At 39.2% G+C, this 20,492-nt stretch overlaps 1 protein-coding gene across 1 annotated transcript; it reads right to left on the reverse strand.

Moving 5' to 3' along the window:
• Positions 1 to 3,023: 3,023 nt before the first annotated feature.
• On the reverse strand, positions 3,024 to 15,563 carry LOC133838164 (homeobox protein Hmx). Its single transcript, XM_062269160.1, is given in 4 exon segments — positions 3,024 to 5,314; positions 7,371 to 7,480; positions 14,133 to 14,236; positions 14,238 to 15,563. Coding segments are annotated over 4 exon segments (2,214 nt in total). The 5' UTR covers positions 14,958 to 15,563; the 3' UTR covers positions 3,024 to 4,034.
• Between the last annotated feature and the right edge of the window lie 4,929 nt (positions 15,564 to 20,492).

Consider the following 20,492-nt stretch of genomic DNA (forward strand, 5'->3'; position numbering starts at 1 on the left):
TTATTTCTTTCTTAATTTATTTGATTTGAATCCTAGTAAAACTTTACCTTCCAAATTATGATGCCAATTTTTAATAACTATGTATTTTATTTCTATTGTAGTTATTTCCTATGAAACGTAATGAAGTATTAAATAGTTACAGAAGTAATTAATCAAGTTAGCATTTGCAAACATTTTAATTTATTCGAATTAACACAAAAGTCTATTTATTATTTTCTTAGTGATTTTATTTATTTTATTTAAGTTTTATTTTGTATTTATGGTAATTTTATCAAATCATATTTCGAACTCAATGTAATGTAGAATGAAATTCATTTTCTTTTTCGAAATTTCTGTTTTCTCTTTCTGAAAATTTGTTTCCAAATCATAGTATACTATTTAAACTAAAAGGAGTTTAAGTCTGAGGGGTTAAATTTTATAATAATTATAAAATTCTTACTTAATGCCTAAACAGTCATCCCGCCCTTGCAGGGTATTCACAAAAAAAGGCGCCCATATATGTATAATCCAGCAACCAGACACACAATCTCCAATTCTCTGACTCCGACTCTGAGGCCTACCGACTCCAAATCCGACTCCATCTCCCGACTCCTGTCAATTCACTTTACATATGAGCAAAGATACCGAAAAAATAGACACACAAAATAAAAGGCAAAAAACTGAAATTATGAAAAGCAGTCAAAAAGCAAAGCATTCAAAGTGCCATCCAACTCAAACCGAACACAACACAAACCCAAGCCAGACAATTTTCATAATTTCTCTACAATTTTCAACCATTTTATGAAATGAATTGAAATTTTTACTCTTTGCTTATTTTTTTCGGGTGCGCATTTCCTTCGACAAACAAACGCAAAAAAAAAGAGAAAAAAATAAATAAGAAAAGCCATCAAATCCATTCATGCGCTTAAATAAAATGCTCAAGCACTTGACTGCATCCATAGAAAAATGTTGAGCGCAACCAAAAAAAAAAAAAAAAAAAGAAGGAAAATATGCGAATACAGCTCAAGGATGCGGGAGGAAGAGACTCTCAGCCTAATTTGTTCAAATGGCTTCTATATAGTATAGAAAAATAGAGAAAGTACCCTTTATGAGTGTAACAAATGAAACTGTGAAGCATTGTCATTGGGATTTTGGCTAACAAATTAAATTTAATTTTTAAAGCGTAAGTAGCTTAGTGAAATAGGAAAGCTTAAGAAACAAATCTAAATAAATTCGATAAATATCTTAATCTCAATTTGTCAATTAATAATCGTTTGATTTTTATTGTCGTGAGTATAACTATTAATTACGAGAGACTGCAAAGCACTATACTACATACGTATGTGGAATCGATTAAATCGATTTAAAGGCTTAAATTTATGCGCAGACGTGTGAAATGCAACACCTCAAACAATTGCACAAACACATATAATTGCATGTATGCAACTGTAGCTGTAAATGTATCTGTATCTGCAACTGCATCTGCATCTGTATCTGTCGCTGTAGTTATCGCTGTCGTTCACGTTGTCGTTGGCAAGTTGTATCATTTGTATCTTTCTGGTTATTTAAACTAACAATCGTTTGTTGTATGTGTGCTCGCATAACCGAAAGCATTTTATGCATTTTTATTGCCATTTGTTCGCAGTGCGCAATTTGCAATTTATTTTTGCAATTTAACACGCGCTGCAAGCTACACAGAGAGAGAAGAGAGAGGAGGAAAGTGAACCAGGCAAAAAACCATTCAACGCGCTCAGTACGAGGAAATAAACATAAAGTGCGCACAATAAATGGTAACTTAAAACGCCCAACAACAACAGCACCATCGAGTACACAACAACAGCTAACAGCAACTGCATCAATTGTTATTGTGACTAACATACGAACATATGAGTGTACTAAGTGCATGTTACATACAAACATATTTAAATTGTACATATGAATACATATTTCCATCGGCAATTAAACGTAAATTATCGCTTCACTTATTTATATCCCAAGAGCCATTCGCATTCTACAAAGCTCTGTTGGAAATCGTTGGCAAATGGCAATAAAATGGGCTCATTTCTCGTGCGCGTGAATTGTCATCGCTTTCATCTTCAATTTCAGGCATGAGATAGCAACTTGGGGTCTGGCTAATTATAATATTATCAGTTCATGTTTAACACATGAAAAGTTGTGCGATTAAAAATTGGCTTTATTTATGGTCTACATACCATTTAAGGACAAGCCATCTTTTAAATAATTTGATAGATTTATTATACGAATATTTGTTTTGTCCCAAAAACTATATCTATTTGCAATCATTTCTTTTAACATTAAAAGTACGTCAGACTAAAAACTTTTGGGGTGATGATAACTTCAGTTAAAGATTCACTTCATCTAACACTCATTTTAGTTATTTCTCAATAAATCATCTCATTAAAATAATGTATGTAAATACGCATAGTGATTAATATTTCATCGCTTTCATCTTCAATTTTAGGCATTAGATAGCAACTTGGCGTCTGGCTAATTATAATATTATCAGTTCATATTTAACACATGAAAAGTTCTTTGATTAAAAATTGGCTTTATTCGTAGTCTAAGTACGGACAATTCAAGCCTTTAGTATTTCGATAGATTCATTATATGAATATTTGTTTTGTCAACAAAAATATATGCCAGTCTAAAACTTTTGAAGTAATATTAACTTCAGTTCAAGTTTAATTTCATCATAACACATTGAGTAATATTGAAAAACTCTACTCAACAGATAATCATATTAAAATAGTGTATGTAAATATGGATAGTGTTTAATACTTCATCTCCCTTAATATCTCCTATAAAAGATTTGTTAAGTACTTGAGCTACGATAAAGAATTCCAAATTAATGGAGGTATATAGCTTAGTATCTTTGGTATTACTCGTTGCGATATCTTCTGTTTGTGGTACTTAGTTCAACTTCCAGTAAAGCACACACTTGAATACAAATATCAAATATTAAATTCACCCACTACACATTAAAAAACTCAACTCCGTATATTGATTTATATTATATTGTTTGTTTTTATTGATAATTTTATTTTTATATAAGCATTTTTAATATTTTTTACTGATTTTTTTCAATTCATTTCCTTTTCTTTGTTCTCACTTAGTTTGTGTTGTGTTTAGTACATTGAAGTAATAATTTAACTAGTTATTTGGTAATTGCTTCACACACACACGCATATGTGTGTGTGTGTTTGTATATGTATGTGTATGTACATTTAGATGCGCATTGGCAACATTCGACTTTTACAGCGTACAATTAGACAATATAGTACATACAAGAGTGTAGTTTTATATAAGTTGTTTATTCTTTAATTGCTTGCTTATGGAAACCAACCGATAACTATAAGTAATTACGATTATAATACAAGTACTATAAATGTATATTTCTTTTTTTTTTTTTTCTTTTATGCATATGGAATTAACCTACACTTGACCAGCAATCGAAAGTTAAAGCGAAACTTAGTTCTTCATAAAAATAATTAAGCTGCAAACACGCAATTATTTACAAGTTTCATTTTTAGAAAACAAAAAAAAACGCAAAAACAGTTAAGGAATATGGCTTAAAAATTATTGAGCAGGAGGCATTTACAATGAGTGGCAGAGTAGAGGAGGGGAGAAAAGAGGAAGGAAAGTCGTACTTCCTACATTTCCTGGAAATGCTAAGCTGGATAGAAGAGAAAAAGATTGAGAGAGAGAGAGAGAAAGACTCGCAGATTAAGGTAAGCGAGCACATACTACTTAGTAAGTATATACAAAAGCTTTAGGAACAAACTATTCAAAAACTTTACAGCTTTTTATCGATTTCTATATATAGTATAACATATATATAGATAGTAGATTTACGAGTACGAGAGGGGAGAGGATGGAGGAGGAGCCATCCTCGATATTTGGCCTTTGTGTGTGTGTTTAGCATTGAAACCAATTGATGTGCACTTAGCCGCTGATCCTTTGGCAAAACTTTTCAATAGAAATTTACAATGCAACTGGGACAGAGCTTGCCGCACAGGGGGAGGGAAGGGGGCTGCTCAATAGCTGTGCGTTGCCTTGTGGCTTATCGATTTATCCAGAGCAGCAGCAGCTGGACTGACAGCAGCTTCCACACAATGATTGCTGCCCTTAACATCGTTGGGCGTTGGCAACGTTGGCAACGTTGGTGGCGGAGCCGTTGGTGGCCTCGAGTTGACACGCTCATTGGAGGGCGGGATTTGACGCACAAGTTCGGGCTCCTCGTCCGCCTCCACATCGATGGCCGCATCGTCATCGTCGTGGCACACCTGATGCTCCTGCTCCAGCTCGCCATCCGAGTCATCCATGTCCATGGAGGAGGGGCCGTGTCGCGGCAACTGCAGCGCAGGGGGAATTCGCGAGGGCAACGCAGCCATCATTGCGTTGGGCGGTGGCGGCTTCAGCAGCGTCATCGGCGCCGCCAAACAGCCCACGTTCTATACCAGCGACGACAGCGGCGGTCGTGGTGGACTGGTGTTGCGTGCCGCTGCCGCCGCATAGTACTGCATCGGATGGTGATGCGGTGGCGGTGGTGGCACAAAGCCAGCGGTGGTGCCATCGTGATACAACACCGGAACACGCACCAAACGCTGTGCAGCATGCGCCATGTTCGCCATGTTGGCTGCCTCTAGTTCAGCGGCCAGCTGACGCTTCCATTTGTTGCGACGATTCTGAAACCAGATCTTCACCTGGGTCTCGGTGAGACGCAGCGAAGCCGCAAGGCCAGCACGCTCCGATGAGCTGAGATAACGCTTCAGATCGAAGGTGGATTCCAGCTGAAAGACCTGAGCACGCGAGAAGACGGTGCGCGTCTTCTTCTTGCGCTTGGAATTGCTGCCATCGCCGTGCGGCGACGAGCTGTCCGAGGGGCCATCGGTGCCATCGTCCTCCTCGATGATCTCCTCGCCCTCATCGTCCGATTCATTGCTGCTGGTGGGCAGCATGTAAGCGGCACTCGGATGCGAACTGCCCAAATGATGGCCATGATGCGCTGAGAGTCCGCCGGCGCTGCTCGTGGGCGTGCTGGGCTGATGTGGATGCTGTTGTGGATGCTGTTGGCCAGCAAGTGGATGCTGTTGCTGTTGATGCTGCTGTTGTTGCTGATAGAGCGGATGATGTGGTGGTGACTTGTTGGCGTGGCCATTGCCCGAAATGCTGCTGCTGCTGTTGGCATTGGCAGTGCTGCTGTTGTTGTTGTTGTTGCTGCTGCTGCTGCTGTTGTTGTTGTTGTTGCTGCCACCGCTGGGACTCAGCGAGGTGGGCGATGGTGGATTTTCTGTGGTGTTTGTCGAGGAACTGTCTGCAAAGAGCAAGAGAGAGAGCGCGCATGAGTAAGAGAGAACAGGACTGAGAGAGAGCAAATTTTATTAGTTGATTTATCTGCCTGCCAGACTGTGTGGGTCTGTGTATGTGTGTGTGTGTGGGTGGCTGGTTGCACTAAGGGTTGTTTAAGATGTTATTGTAACACTATGTGTGCGCAAGTATGTGTGTGTGTGTGTGTGTGTAATGCACAGATTTAAGCTGCCACACTTAACCTCACACTTGCCTTCGTCTTTTCTTCGTTTTTCATTTTTTTTGTTGTAGCTGTCTTCCTTTCTTTCCCCCTACACTTGCCCCAAAACAACTTAGAGCGCAGACGCGGTGAGCAACACCAAATATATATATAATACATATATATGCTATATATGTTATATGCGCGTGTGTGTGTTTGTGTGTGCGTGAGCGTTAAATTACCATTTAAAATGGCTGTCAGTCAGCTGGACGATTTTGCTTTTATTGAGCTTTTAGTTGGGATCTCATTTGAAAAGTTTAAATTGCTGTAATTTGCCTCCCCCGGCGAACTATGTGCTCGCATCAGCAAAATTCCAGAAGCCCAAGCAAGTTGACCAAGCCCCTAGCCTAGCGGGGTGCTAAACTTAAGGCCAATTTACATGAACAAATGCTATTGCAATGACTTCTAATGCCAGAGGGAAAGCTCAAGCGACGAGGAGGTGAAGAGCTGAGTTGATTGCGTTTACCTGCAGGTGATTGCGAATACCAATGCCAATTGCAATTGCAAATCGCACTCGAACAAAGTCGAACATGTCAAACGCTTTGTTTGTTCCCCGCAGTCGTAACTCGATACTCGATTACAAATTGCAATTAATTGAAAATGGCGATTAAAGCAGCGGTGTTTGTGAGCAGCAGCTAACGCTACAACGCTACATGTGTATAGCATAATACATTACCACCTCCACCTCCTCCTCCCACTATCCCCCCCTTTACCATCTTCATTCCACCATTTTGCATTGAACTGCGTGACGTGTTTGCAATGTGTTGCCTACTTCAGGGCGCACTTTGCATTCGCATTTGCATTGCACGAATTCTTGGCGGCATTAAGCGCGTTTGCGTCGTTGATTATGCAAATTAAGTGAAAATGCTTCAAAGAATGCCAGCGACACAGCACATTCTTCGCCAAGCGAATCGAAAAAGATACTGACTGGCATTCTCAGTCGCATTCTTGGAAAACTAACAAAAATAAAATAAAAGGGCTAAGCTCATTGAGTAGCGAAATCCCAAGAAAACTTGTAAGACTATCAATCGCAAAGAAAAAAAAAACTTTCTTGAGTTCTCTTATGTAGCATTTAAAATAATTGTATTGTGTAGCATTAGCAACGTAAGAATTCAAAAACGGTTATGAAACTTGCAGAATATATGCCATTAACTTAAAGTATAAAAAGATGACGAATTCACACAATTGCATAAGTTTCAGCTAAAAATCTATTTGATATTAAAATATTCAATTATTAACCTGCATAATAAAACATTTTCTATAGTAATTTTGAAGATATTTGCGAATATTTAATACTAACAATTTCTCAAAAAATTGCATGAGATATTAGAAAACATTTGATAATAGGAATTTAAATAATAAATTCAGAAATGTTAACTATAAACCTATTTAATTATAAACATATATTTATTTTATATAGAAAAGGTCAAATTTGAATGTTCTCTTTTCTTGTAATATTCATCACAATCACTTGCAAAGCATTTTTAATGAAGTGCACAAATTAATCAAATAAAAAAATAGCAAGAAAACTACTAATAGCAAATCTATTCAAGAAATAATTTTCTTTAATCTATCTATTTATTTTCCGTAAACTTCTAACTGTATGATGGTACAATTTGCTTTACCTCTTTCAACTTTACATCTATTTGACAATAGAATTATTACCAGTAAATGGTCAAAATGATCAAATTTTATATCAATATAACAAAATGAATTCATTTAGTTTGTAGTAAATCTATTGACAGTCCGAGAATATACAATCTCTGAAGAAACTTTCATCTTTTAATGAATGCTAACAACTTACCATGTGTGGGACTATGGAAGGGCATACGCTGCGGTGCCCAGGGCCAGCCAGGTGGACAGAGAGCCGCATAACGTCCAGCGAGAGCGCCCCACTGTGAGATGAAACCCAATCTGTAAATGCCGAAATGGAGAGCGGTTAGTGAATTGCCATAAATGCGTAAATTATGCAGGCCGATAATTGCTGAAATTCAAGTTAAAGACGAGACGAAACCAAAAGCCGAGCTAAACATTTAATGTATGTACAAGAACTCGCATACATAAATGAATATTCCATATATTCTATATAGTACTTATATAGCAACACAAAAGGTTGAGGCGGCAAACGAAAAATGCAAGATGAGGCGACCCTTAAATGCTAAGCAACCCCACACCAGACATCATCATCATCCACATCATCATCATCGTCATCGTTGATGCCCATAACTGGCAACAGCTGCTGCGAATTTTCCTTGTTGCCCCAGCAAAGATATTTATGTACGTACACACACATATTTATTTTCATATACAATAAAGTACTTGTATATAGAAGTAAAGCAAAATAAGTGGCGGTATGTGTGTAACCTTGTTAGGTTGTCGCTGCCTTAAAAGCATCTTTATAAATACATTTATTTATTTATGTTGGCGCGGCAAAGTTTTCGCAAGACGAAACACTTTTCGGCGTTTACGTTTACGTTATAATATGCTCCATATACTTGAGTGTGTGTGTGTGTGTGTTTGAGGTTCGGGGTGGTTTCTCGAGGAGTGGCAGAGTGGGGGCAGTTTATTGTACTAAATCAAAGTTTTCAAGTCAAATCATTCGAGCAGCAGCTAATGCGAGAGGTAATTGGAAGAAAGCTGCTTTTGTTTTGCTCACGAGTGGGGAGAGGGTAGGTAAGAGAGGAATAGGGGGGAGGTTGGGGGTTATTGCCTGGTTGTGGCACTTAAGAGAGTGCCGGGTGGGCAATTTGATTGATTTATTGATATGTTTAAAAGTCTGTCTCATCGGTATTCTTAAGCTTCCCACGCACTCAATGAACTTTGCTGTTTAACAATGCTTCCCACCAGTCTCGAATGCCAATATACCCCAATACTATATATATACTCACATATATACATATATATATATCCAATACCAATGACGCGGCCCAAAACAATCCCCCTGAAAATTTGCTGTTTCAGCATGTTTTGTGTTTTGTTGTTTTGTTGCTTTTAAACCCTTTGACCGTTTTGCAAGTGACCCGTGGACAAGCAGCAGACTGTGATTTCCATCCATTACGACCCCAACTAGCCCCATGCTAGCCCTCCCCTTTTGCTAGACAGACAATGAGCTGAGAATGTGTGTGAGTGTGTGTGTGACATTAACATTTAGTTGACCTCTTTCACTGCGGCCAAGGTGCAGGTGTGGAAATCAATAGTTGCCAAGCTCTCGCTCTCGTTCTCTCAAATTCATTCTCTCTTTCTTTTCAGCTCTGTCTTTTTCTTTGTAAGTAATGCCTTTTCAATTAAATTTTACCTTTTTTGCCTACGTTGAACTGCTAAATTATGAGACCCGACTCAACTCGGACTCAGACTCAACTCAACTGAACGCTTCAAAGGCTTCCCCAACTTGACGACTTGGCTACTTGACAAACAGGCAGCTCAAATCACTTCTAATGGGCTTCATGTTTACAACGTCAATTGAGAGAAAGCCGCTTTTTGCTTTCGGCCAAGAAGCTGACGCCCCAAACCGCCGCTGCTCAAATTACAAAAGCAGCCCAAAAAAAAAAGCAAACAGTAAACGCTGAAAAGAAATTACCTCAATTACTGCGCTAATTTCAGTGGCTGTCACATCAGACGTGGGGGGTAAAATGGAGCCGCAATGAATTGCAAACAGCTTGTAGCTATTTGCTTTACTAATTATCCAAATCAAAGGCTCAGCCTCGGACTCAGACTCAGATTCAGATGCAGATACACATTGAGATTGGGACAACGAGGCATTTGTTTTCCGCCCGCGTCGCAATGAAATAAATACAACATTCCATTGCCTGGGGCACCCACAGGCAGAGTTCTCCGACTCTCCACGGTCTACATTTTCATTGGTGTCACTTTGTGGCGGAAGTGGATGACCATGTTTAAAATTCACTGTTTCGGGGAGGGTGTCGGGTGGCGGTGACCGCCCCCGGGTGCTGTTGGGCCGCTGCTGTCAGAAGTCAACGGTGGAGCAAAACCCAAGCGAAGTCTATCCTCAGAAAAATGCCATTCCCTGCTCAACTTGATATATTTCTCGCTCACTCCCTCTAGTTAAATGAATTGTTTGCGGTTCTTGCTTCAAGCTGCCTGTTTTTCTCCTGCCTTCCCTGTCATAATTCTTCTTCTTCGTCTTCTTCTTCTTCTGGTTGCGGGGGCGCTCTTTTGTTATAAGAACAGAAGTGCGCGCTATGCAATTGAGTTGTTCAACATGGCATTCTACATGGGTCGAACGCTTTTCTTCCACTTGATGGCGATTTCGCTGTCCCCATGATTGGGTCCGACTTTGATGTTATTTTCTTTTCGTTATTTGTTTCTACGTTAGAAATGGGTAAGAAGCTGTTATTTGAGGAGCTTTTTCTAGCAGTTAATTTCTTATAATTGAAATGTTGAAGCATGGATTGGACTTTAATTTAAATGTAAGTAATTTGTGTTTCAAATAAACTGTCTATTATAATAGTGTAATCTGTGTAATAGATAAGGTAGTTAATTTCTTATAAATGCAATATTTAAGTAAGAAAGGAATTGTAATTTAAGTGCGATATGAATTCCAAATAAAGTGTCTAAAAAATTTTAATTTATTTTCTATATCGAAAATATTAAAGAAAGAAACCAAGTGTAATTTAATTTAAATATATAATGTCTAAAAATATGAATTTTTAAGAATTTAAAAAAATGGAAAGATTTAACAAAATATTGAAGCCAACAAAAAAGTGTTGTAAGAACTTGTTTTGTGAAAAATGTAAAAAAAATATGAATAAATTTAAAAAGTTGAATAAAGAATTGCAATTGTTTTGCGTAGGTAATATATGTTTATTAAGAGATCTTAATTATTTGGAAATTTGAATTTATATCTTAAAATTTGTATCAGTAAAGTAAGAATTTTTACAAGATATGAGTAAATACACCGAATCAAAAAAGAATTTAATATTGTTATGAAATTGTATTAATAATTCTTAATAAGTATAATGATACTTCGTTTTGCAATTTAATGAATTCATTACTTCATGGTAATCTTATTGAATTTTGGAAACCCTTTTATAGAAAATGTATGAATTTTTCTTGACTTTCTTTATAAGGAAAATATAAGTGGAAATAAATAAATACTTTCTTGACTTGCTTCATAAGTAGAGATGCCCGCAGTTTTCAGCACTTGAATGCTCTACATTGTGGAAGTTCAACAGCTGCTTCAACCAGGTCAGCGCAGCCACTTAAGTGAACCCCAAAAATACTATATATAATGTGTTATATCATATGCAAAGCGACAATTGTGACACACACACAATTTCCAAGCGAATTAACGAAATCAATTTAAATAATAATCATTTTTAAAGTAATGGCGAACAATAAGCTCAGCGCAATAAACCGCTTAGGATGCACTCATGTATAAAAGATTTGCACACGCTAATTGGCTGCCCAAGAATATCAGTAGGAAACTAGGCACTCATGACATTTTGGGAACGGGTGTCAACTGTGCGGGCACTCGAAGCGACCGCAAAAGTAGCCAAAATATTGAACATATCCATTGCCATTACAGTTCACTAAGCAGGGGAGGGCAGAGAGAGAGAAGAGTAGCTAACTCGGTTGGCTTGCTTTTGTCATTAAACGGGATTAACGTGCAAATATTGCTAATATTTGGCTGAGGCCTGGAGCGGCTTATATGCTAAGTCGGTGCACTTGAAATATGGTGACATTTGTGTTGTGCTCAAAATTAGTTTTTCTCTTTTTTTTTTCATCATGCTTACACCGCAGGAAGTCGCACAAATGACACGAGTCAAGCCTCAAAATCTTGATACGCACACAACAAATATGGTTTTCATTAAATTGAAACTAAGCGCAATATTATATCATCTAGATAGCGACAATAAATCGCTCGAATCAAAGTACAATTTCACCACTGAATTGCGCTGCAAAGTTAATCCCCTTGTGATAGATAAGATTTGTCAGAGTCCCGACGCAATGCATTGGGACAGAAATTGGATTGTAATTACTGCAATATATAATTATATTGTCAGGGCGTCCTTTTGTGTTATCCTTACATAGCGTAAAAAAAAATACAGAACAGAAAAGGAAAAAATACTGGAAGAGTAAATGGGAAAAATGCTGCACAATAGAGATACAGACATTTCCTGGACTCTGTCTCTCTCGAGAGAGAGAGAGAGAGAGCACCCTTTCCTCCATGCATTTGGCCAGGACACAAAGCTGGCCCTTTTGTTGTTCTTCTTGTTGTTGGGCGCACTCACAAGCATATCAGGTTACAGTTACAGCGCTTAACTGCGCTTCTTGCTGCGCTATAATTAAACCGCAGTTGAAGAGTTGGGAGACATCAGACAGCAAAGAGACTGAGAAAGAAACGCTTTAACAGTAGCTGACCACTAATTAAAAAAAAAAGGAACGAAGGAAGCATTGTCAAAATATTAACTGATAGCTCCAGGTGAAAGTCACGTACGATATATGTGTATTAAACGATCACTCAGCGTTTTTATAATGAATGCGCTTGAATTAATCAAGTAAACGAACTCGAGTTCGATGATCAAGTGATAAGCACATCAGCAAGGCAGCCACACGTCAGCTGTAAGCGCCAAACAGCAGGAGTCAACACTTGGCGAGGGTGATTCTCCCTCTCTCCCTCTGCCGTTCTTTCGATTCTAAACTCGAGGGGTAACGCGAGGGGCACGCGACCCTCGTGACGGAACACTGGCTGTTAGCCTCACCTCAGCTTGTCGCTTTATCGCCACGATCGATCGGTGAGCGCATGCGTAAATGAAATGAAAATGATCATTATTAACCCAAAAACAAAAAACAAAAAAAAAGAACCCAGAGACAGACGCAGAGAACTTTGCATACACACTACTATAAAAAAGTGCAACATTTTTTTAATTCAACACATGCCTTAATCGAGCAATTGGAAACTCGATCTCTCTCGACTCATGTCCTTTTTTTATGCCCATTTAAATGTCGGCTAAGTGGGGTTAACATGACCCCATTTCCTTTAGCAAGTATGAATTTATTGATGAACTGAACTCAACTGCACTGCACTGCATTATGTAGGCGGTCAACTTTGTCCCGCCGTCCGTCCTTCTGTCCGTTTGGTATTACAAATGCATGTAGGTCAGTGTACGTTGAGGGTTCATTCATTCATTCAGTCATTCATAATAAAGTTGTGTTTATAACTCGTATTTTTGCATGCCGGATTATTGTCCGAACTTCGGACTGTCTGTCTGTCTCATTGTTTGCCTGTCAGTTATGAGTCTCTCGTATGTGTTTGCAACTTGCATTGAATTTCATTTAGCAAATGTTACGAAATTCGATACTTTCATAAATTGCATGACCAAAATTAAGCAATCGATATGCACTTCTATTGAACAAAGTGACCTAAGTGCAGTTTATGCAAAGTAACTATCTTTTTAAATGACGTAATATTTGGAAATTAAAATAAATGCCAAAAACTTATAAATAACATTCAAGAAACTAAAAACTGTTATACAATAATTGTTCGTATATAAGAAAGCTATTGAGTGAAAATATAGATTGAATTCTTGTATCATCTTTAAGTTATATACATGTGTAACTTCATTCACATTGTGTTAAGTACCAAAAAATAATGTCTGATTGTCATACGTTTGAAACGATTTTTGTTTTGGTAAAAAAAATGAAATAGGCATTTTTTAACTGAATGTGCATTGAATTTATTAATCATTACTGATACAACTGCATAAAGAAGTAAGATCAATTTATTAAGAAAGTGAGACCAAATGATCTTCAAATTCTGAAACCACACAAAATAAAATTGCATAATGAATTTAAATTGAATGTATGTGAAATAATATTGAAATAAATAGTTATTTCAAAGCTGAATTCGAATTCCTTAATTCTTATTTTTGAATTATGTTGACACAAAATTGATAGAATAATGAAATATCCCTTTTCGTTGAATTGTATTGAGCTTATACTGTTAACTTCCCTATGAAATAATTTTGATTGTAATCTTAACTTCATTTTCAGTGACCCTATTATTTCCTTAATAAGCATATCGCTTGTCGAGTATTTGTTCAATTCAAAGAAATTGTAGTAAAACAATAAGATGTCTAATGTTCCCAATGAATTGCTAAATTAACAAGCATTCTTCTTGATATTTATCTAATATGCTTCATCTTTGCATCCACTTAGCGTGTCCTGTGACAATTCCTTACTCAATCTCTCAACCATCCCATTAAGTATCCAATCTCGAACATCAGCTCAAATAAAACCAAATTCAGAGCAAATAATATCTGTAAGGATTCCTGTGTCTGTGTTTCTTGTGAAGCAGATTTGCGTCACCTTCTTCTTCAAGCTGCTGGAACCCAAAAGACTATTGTCTCAAAATTCGAGTACTTCAAGGATTATACAAAATTTACTCAATGTATTTTTGGGCACAGGACGAAATCAGGTGAAATTGTAGCTGCTTAGGCTCATTGAAAAATGAAGGAAGGCTTGACTTTTTGGTTTGCACGTTTGGCCAACAAAACAAAAGACGACCTTAAGCCGGGTCGGTCTAGAGCATCGAGTGTCGACTCACCTTGAGAGCATGGCCGCATCCTGTGGCCCGCCAGCGCCCACGCCTACTCCGGGCTGCGGCAGCTGAGGAATGGGCGTAATCAGCGCTGTGGCGCCATTCTTTTTTCGCCGGCTCACTGCGACTGAGAATGCTGGAGATGGAGAAGCTAGTGAAGCCCGTTGTGGCCTTGTTGCCATTGCTGCTCGCAGTGCTATCATTGCTATTGGCTCCCACTGAAGCTGCGGCTGCTGCCACCGCGGCCGCTGCTGCTGCCGAGGCACATGTGCTGTTGTGATTCAGCGTCTTGCTGTTGTTGTTGTTGTTCAGGCTGCTGTGCTCATCGCCGGCGTTGCTGCCATTGCGCTCCAAGTCCGGTGATTTGGATGCCAAGTGTGGCGGCGATCCAAGGCGTTCGCTGAGATGCGCTGTGGGTGCCACAGCATGTTGCAGCAGCGCCGGATGCGGTGCTCCATGTGCCGGGTGCAAATGGCCGAAACTGTGGAGAGCATGATGCAAGGCGACCGGATGACCGCTGAGCGAACTGAGATGATGTTGCAGATGATGATGCAGCACCGCCGGCGGCACCGAGCCCGCGCCGTTGGGGCTGTGATGATGGTTGTGGCTGTAGTGCGGCGGCGCCGCGGCCAACGTCGATGTGGATGATGTGGGCGTGCCGGCGGCAGTGTTGGGCGTGGAGCGATGCGTTGGCGTTGCCGGTGGCGAGCTGCCGTCAATGGAGCGCGCCGATGGCGTCTCGCGGCCATTGCTCATGCCGGCGGCACCCAACGGACTTGGCTCGGGACTCGAGACCACACTGATATCGACTTCAGCCTCAGAGGAAGACATGGCGCAAAAACACACACGAAACAAACACTGCGAAATTTGATTTACACACAAAAACTGTTCACTTTATATATGCGCGCAATTTAAATTTGAAATAAATGCACAATTGTTTAGGTTTTGTTTTTAGAATTTTTGTTCACTTTGCTATTCGCTATTTGCTGTTTGCAGTTTGCAATTTGACGAGCTAACGACAACGTGGCAAGTAACGGTAAAGTTGCTCAGGTGGCTGCGACCGAGACGTCTGCACCGTTTGATCAACGATTCGCATTTAAATTCAAATGTTTTCTGTTAACAGGCTCAAAGTCCTCGCGATGCCAACTGACTGACTGTCGTCCTCTGCCTGCTGCCTTCTGTCTGCCGCCTCTGCCTCTGCCTCTCTCTCGCTTGCTATTTCGCTCACTCGCGCACTTGCCTGTGCTCGCTCTCACTCTCACTCTAGCGTGCTGTGCGTGTAAGCGATCGTTTAGTAATTTTATTGTTTCAGTCTCTGGATTTTTAACCCCTAGTTGTAACGCACACACAAACACACACACACACTCACACGTTGAGAGAGCGGACAGCGAGCGAATGCGCCGACTGTCTTTCACAGCGCTCAACCGTAACTGAAACTGAAACCAAAATGAACTAAAACGGAACTGAACTCGAGAGCTCTGAACTGAACTGAACTGAAACTGTGCTGAGCTGAGGTGGTTGGTTGAAATTCTTTTGGTCTGTGCGCAAAATGGTTTTCCGCACACTCGCACTCACACCCTCCCAAACACAGGTATTCGTTGTATTTGTGAGAGAGCGCGCTCTCTCTCTCTGTCTGTTGTACAGGGTTGCAGGCTGTTGCTCTCTTGTTTCCATTGCCATTTCCATTCCATTTGCCAAAACTGAGTTGAGTTCGTTTATTTCGACAATTGTGTTGCAACCGCATCGACAGACACTTTGCGTATGTTCTTTTTGTCGCTGCCCGTAAATTGTGCCAATAAAAAAATAACACAGCCAGCCGATGTCTGAGCCGGAGAAAACACTGAAACACTTGGCAATTGGAACATGCCTAAGTGACGTTGGAGGGGCGTGCTTAGTCCCTCCCCCCTTTTCTACCCAAATATCGTTTGTTTGTGTGTGCTTGTGTGTGTGTGTTGGGCTCCTATTGAAATGCCAATATAAAATCAATCAATTGGCACCCACCAAGGGTCAAGTGCTGCTCTGTGTGCAATCCTGTTGCTCCAAAGTGTGCAAAACATTTTAATTGATGGCAGCTAAAAGGTTCCTTTCGGGTGAAGTGAAGCTGTAAATGAGAAAAGGATTACGCAGCAACACACACATTAATTGGTCCAAATTAAGCAATCAACATAACAATTTAGAAATGATCTATTGCAATGTATAATCTTTATTTATTTACTGACAAATCATCATGAAAGTTATTCCCTCAATTATTGATATGCTTTACCATATTATATTAGTAAGCATAAAACTGAACACAAAGAAATAAAGTTATGGTAAAAGTAGCGAAATTCGACAAATTTTATTAGTATATTATTATATTAATTTTCAATTCTACCAAACTACAATACATTCTCTTTAAAAAGCATTTCAAATCAAAATGTTTAATTATTGCTCAACATATACAATTATAATCTCATATTTCGATATCTATTTTATATATTCTAAAGGTATATTAATTAGCAAACCAAAATATTATATAAATTGTCAGAAAGAATTGCAAATCAAACAATATAATTAATTTGTAATATATAAAAATAAATTATAATTTTGTCTTTATTGTGTTAATATATATTTCAAAAATGCATTTTGATATAATTTTATTTTTATATAGTGCAAGTAAATCAACCTCAGTTCAATTCACAAAACATCTTAAGCGCTGAGATTCCAAATCAAAGCAATGCAATGTTCCAATTCCAAAACGTTCCACGTTCGCAGACTACAACCCCATGCGCACAGAGGCGGCCATTTTTACAAAAGCAAAAAGCTGAGCAAAAACTTTGCAGACAACGCAAAAGAGAGAGCGAGCGAGAGAAAAAGCGAGAGCGGCAAATTGAAAATTTTAAATGCTTTCAACTGAGACGACCACGAGGCATTCAAAAAGTGTTGCAAGCAATTTGCACAAAACAAAAAACCGTTCTACAAGGCAATTGAACTGAAACTGAGAGAGACAGCGTGCGACAGAGACAGTGGGCGTGAGAAAGGGAGAGAGGAAATGAATGAGAGCGAGCGAGAGTGGGCGTGTCGCAGGCAAACCAATGGGAGCACTGCATGGGACACCACTCACCACTGCACAGCTCAGCTGACACCGCCGGCAAATAACCAAAAACATTTGCCACTCTGTCGGCCACGTCGACGGGCAACATCAGCAATAGCAACAGCAACAGCAACGTCGACGACGACGACGACGGCGACGGCACAGAAAAATGCGTAGAAATTCATGCGCAATTACATTTATCCTGTTTAGAAGATTGCTTTGCCAAAGTGCGTCTCAAAGTGCTGGCAGTCACCGCAGACTACGCAACCCAGTTCGTCCCCGCTCCCCACTTCACTTGCGTCCCTCTGCAGTTGCTCCACTCTCTCAGTGTCTGGCTGGAATTGAGTCTTGCCCGCCTGCATATGTATGTGGAGTGTGTAACATATATTTTTGTGTAATTTCCCTCTACGCTTTTGCTTGCTTTTGCTTGTTTTTGATTCGTTTTCATGTTCCAAGTCAGCAACAGCAGCCCAATCGTTACCAGAGAGCAGCACAGCTCTGACGCTTAGATCAAAAGGTGTTGACACTTGGGCGCTGGCCCACTTTAATTTTAACTGAATGCACCAAATGGAAATCGCATTACTTGTGTAACACACAGAGAAAGGCCAGAGACAAGAGTCAGGCTTTCTTCTTTCTTTTTTTTGTCAATGCCACCCAGTTTTGTCTCCCTCTCTCTTTCTCTCTCTTTGGTTGAACAAAACAATTTCATTTTGATTTCGTTTTGACGATGCGATTTTATTGTAGTTTTGCTTGCTTGCTTGCTTTGCTGGCTGCCCTTATTTTAGCTGGCATTAATTTGGCAAATTGACATTGGCTATAATAGTCAAAGAGGTGCTAAACAAGATTCAATGTGGGCCTCTAAAAATGCGTCAACAAATGGATTTTGCAAGCCCCCCAGTTTGCGGCAGCACAAAAGTGATAATGAAAATGTTCTATTCAGCAGCAGCAGCAACAACGTATTACAAAAACCCACAAAAAGCAAAACACACACACATACAGTTGTTGTCCCTTCTCTCCCTTCTCCTCCTGCTTCTGCTCCTGCTGTTGTCGAGCACATTAAGCTCTCCAATTCCTGAACCGACCGCTGGGCAGCAAGCCACAAAAATTCCGAAAGCAAACGACCAAAGCTCTTTTACTTGGAACATTTAAAAGAAATAACAAACTGTTCAACTGTCGGACAAAACGATTCTACAACAAATTGCACTGCAATAAAAGCGAGTGTGTGTGCGAGCGAGAAAGAGAGAGAGAGAGAGAGAGCAAGCGAGCGAAACCAAAGCCAAAAGCAATGCAGACAAGCTTCAGAGCTTTTCTATGTATGTGTGAGAGAGTAGTTGTATGTGTGTGTGTGTGTGTGGCAGAGGCAAACAAGAAAAACAACTCTTAATTGACGTACGAGCAAAGTGGGAGTTGCAATTTTCATTGACTCCACTTTAGCTGGCAGACGGGCGCCTAAAAGTCGACTACAGAGCAAAGCAACAACTACAACTACAACTACAACTATGAAGCCACTTTTCCCCGGTTGGTTGGAGGTTGTTGGTTTGCCCCTTTGCTAAGGGGGATTTGCATAACTATGCATACGATTTTGATCGGCGAAGCAAATTCAACTCTTTTGACTTGTGTGCCGGCATCTGTTTACTTACCTACGTACTTCGATGCCCCCAAGGCTCTTGGCACATTTGCTCGACTTAACTGCAATTAATTTGGCAATTGACGTTTGTAGCACACAAACACACACACACACACATACACACAGAGAGAGATATTTCATCGTAAATTCGATAGCCATTTTGGCTGTTTAAGAGAGTTCGCTTTGGGGGGTATTCAGAAACAGTTTTGTAGCATGTCGATTTTGAGTATGCTCCATTACGTTATCGGACACATTAGGCAAATGGCTGTGGCTTTTGTTTTGTTATTAACATTTATATAATAGGCAAAAAGCATGCTAAACAATAAACTGCATGAAATGGCCATCGCTAGAATACATACATATATACTATAGACTGTGAATGCTTAAAAGCACCAAATGGAGTTGTAGTCCCTTCGCTCTGCTGTCTATTTCGGATATTAGTCGGCTAAATTTGTGACGCGCTATTTGGGCTTGGCTTTTGTCTTCATTCAAATGCAAACAATGGCTGACTGACTGAAATATGTAAGTTCCACCCACACATTGAAAGCTAGACCGAGTGGCGGGGATGTCAGTGTGAGTGTGAGTGTGTGTGTGTGTGGGGGTGTGTGGCAGGGAGTGGAGGCAAGAAGTAGCAGTCGTGCCACACGCAACCCCGTTGAAACCGCAAACCCCCGCGCCCACTCGATGCCCATAAATAACGCTTTAGACTTTGATTTAAATAAATTGTATTACGAACGCTCATATTTTATCATTTCAACAGTTTTGCGTGTGCCCACCTCCTCCTGTCACCCCCCTCACCATCCCCCTAATACGATTCGATTCGATTTTGTATAGCGCAGTCTTCGGTGCTTTTCAAATGACTTTTTTTAAGGCCAGGACAACGACATCCCAGTCTGATTGAGTGCCATTTTAGACACATAAATTTTCGCGCTAACAAAAGCAGAAGTCGTAAAAGTGTTAACTGCTTTCGCGACAGACGCAAAGTGCTACTCGAATTGCACATGGCTTTGACCTCATTACGTTGTCTGGACCCGATGAGGAGATTACATTGCTTAAAGTTCAATTTGCAGAATATTGTAAATGATAAAATGATTAAACTTTATTTTGTAAAGTATTCACAAAACAACACATGAAATGATGATAACTAAGCGAAAGTTAAAATGATTTAATGATTCAAATTTTGTCCATAAAATATTTACAAAATGTAGGTGTAAAAATGGGTAAAATGTTAAACTAAGGAAATATAAAGTATCTACGAAATATCAGAAGAAATTTTAATACCTAGGCCATAACCAAAATGATAAGAGGTTGTTCAAACAAAATGTTTACAAAATATCTGATAAAATATAGTAGTTTAAAAGATAGTTAACATTAATAAAAAGGGTTCAACAAAGTATTTACACAATATAATATCAAATGACGAAAGGTTAAATGATAGTAAACGTGAATCAATGATATTTTATAAAGTGTTTATAATACATTACAAATGAATGATGTAAAAGTATAAATATTTGATATTTTTTAAATACTCAGGCACAATAAATATAAAATTAAAATAATTTTAACTTTTTAAATATTTCACATTTATCTGTAAACAACTTAACCCTTTAATCTGTTTGATAGAAAACGTTTGAATTTATTACCCTGTAAATATTGGTCTTTATTA

This window comes from Drosophila sulfurigaster, chromosome 2R (assembly GCF_023558435.1).
Source record: "Drosophila sulfurigaster albostrigata strain 15112-1811.04 chromosome 2R, ASM2355843v2, whole genome shotgun sequence".
In the NCBI taxonomy this organism is placed as follows: Eukaryota; Metazoa; Arthropoda; class Insecta; order Diptera; family Drosophilidae; genus Drosophila; species Drosophila sulfurigaster.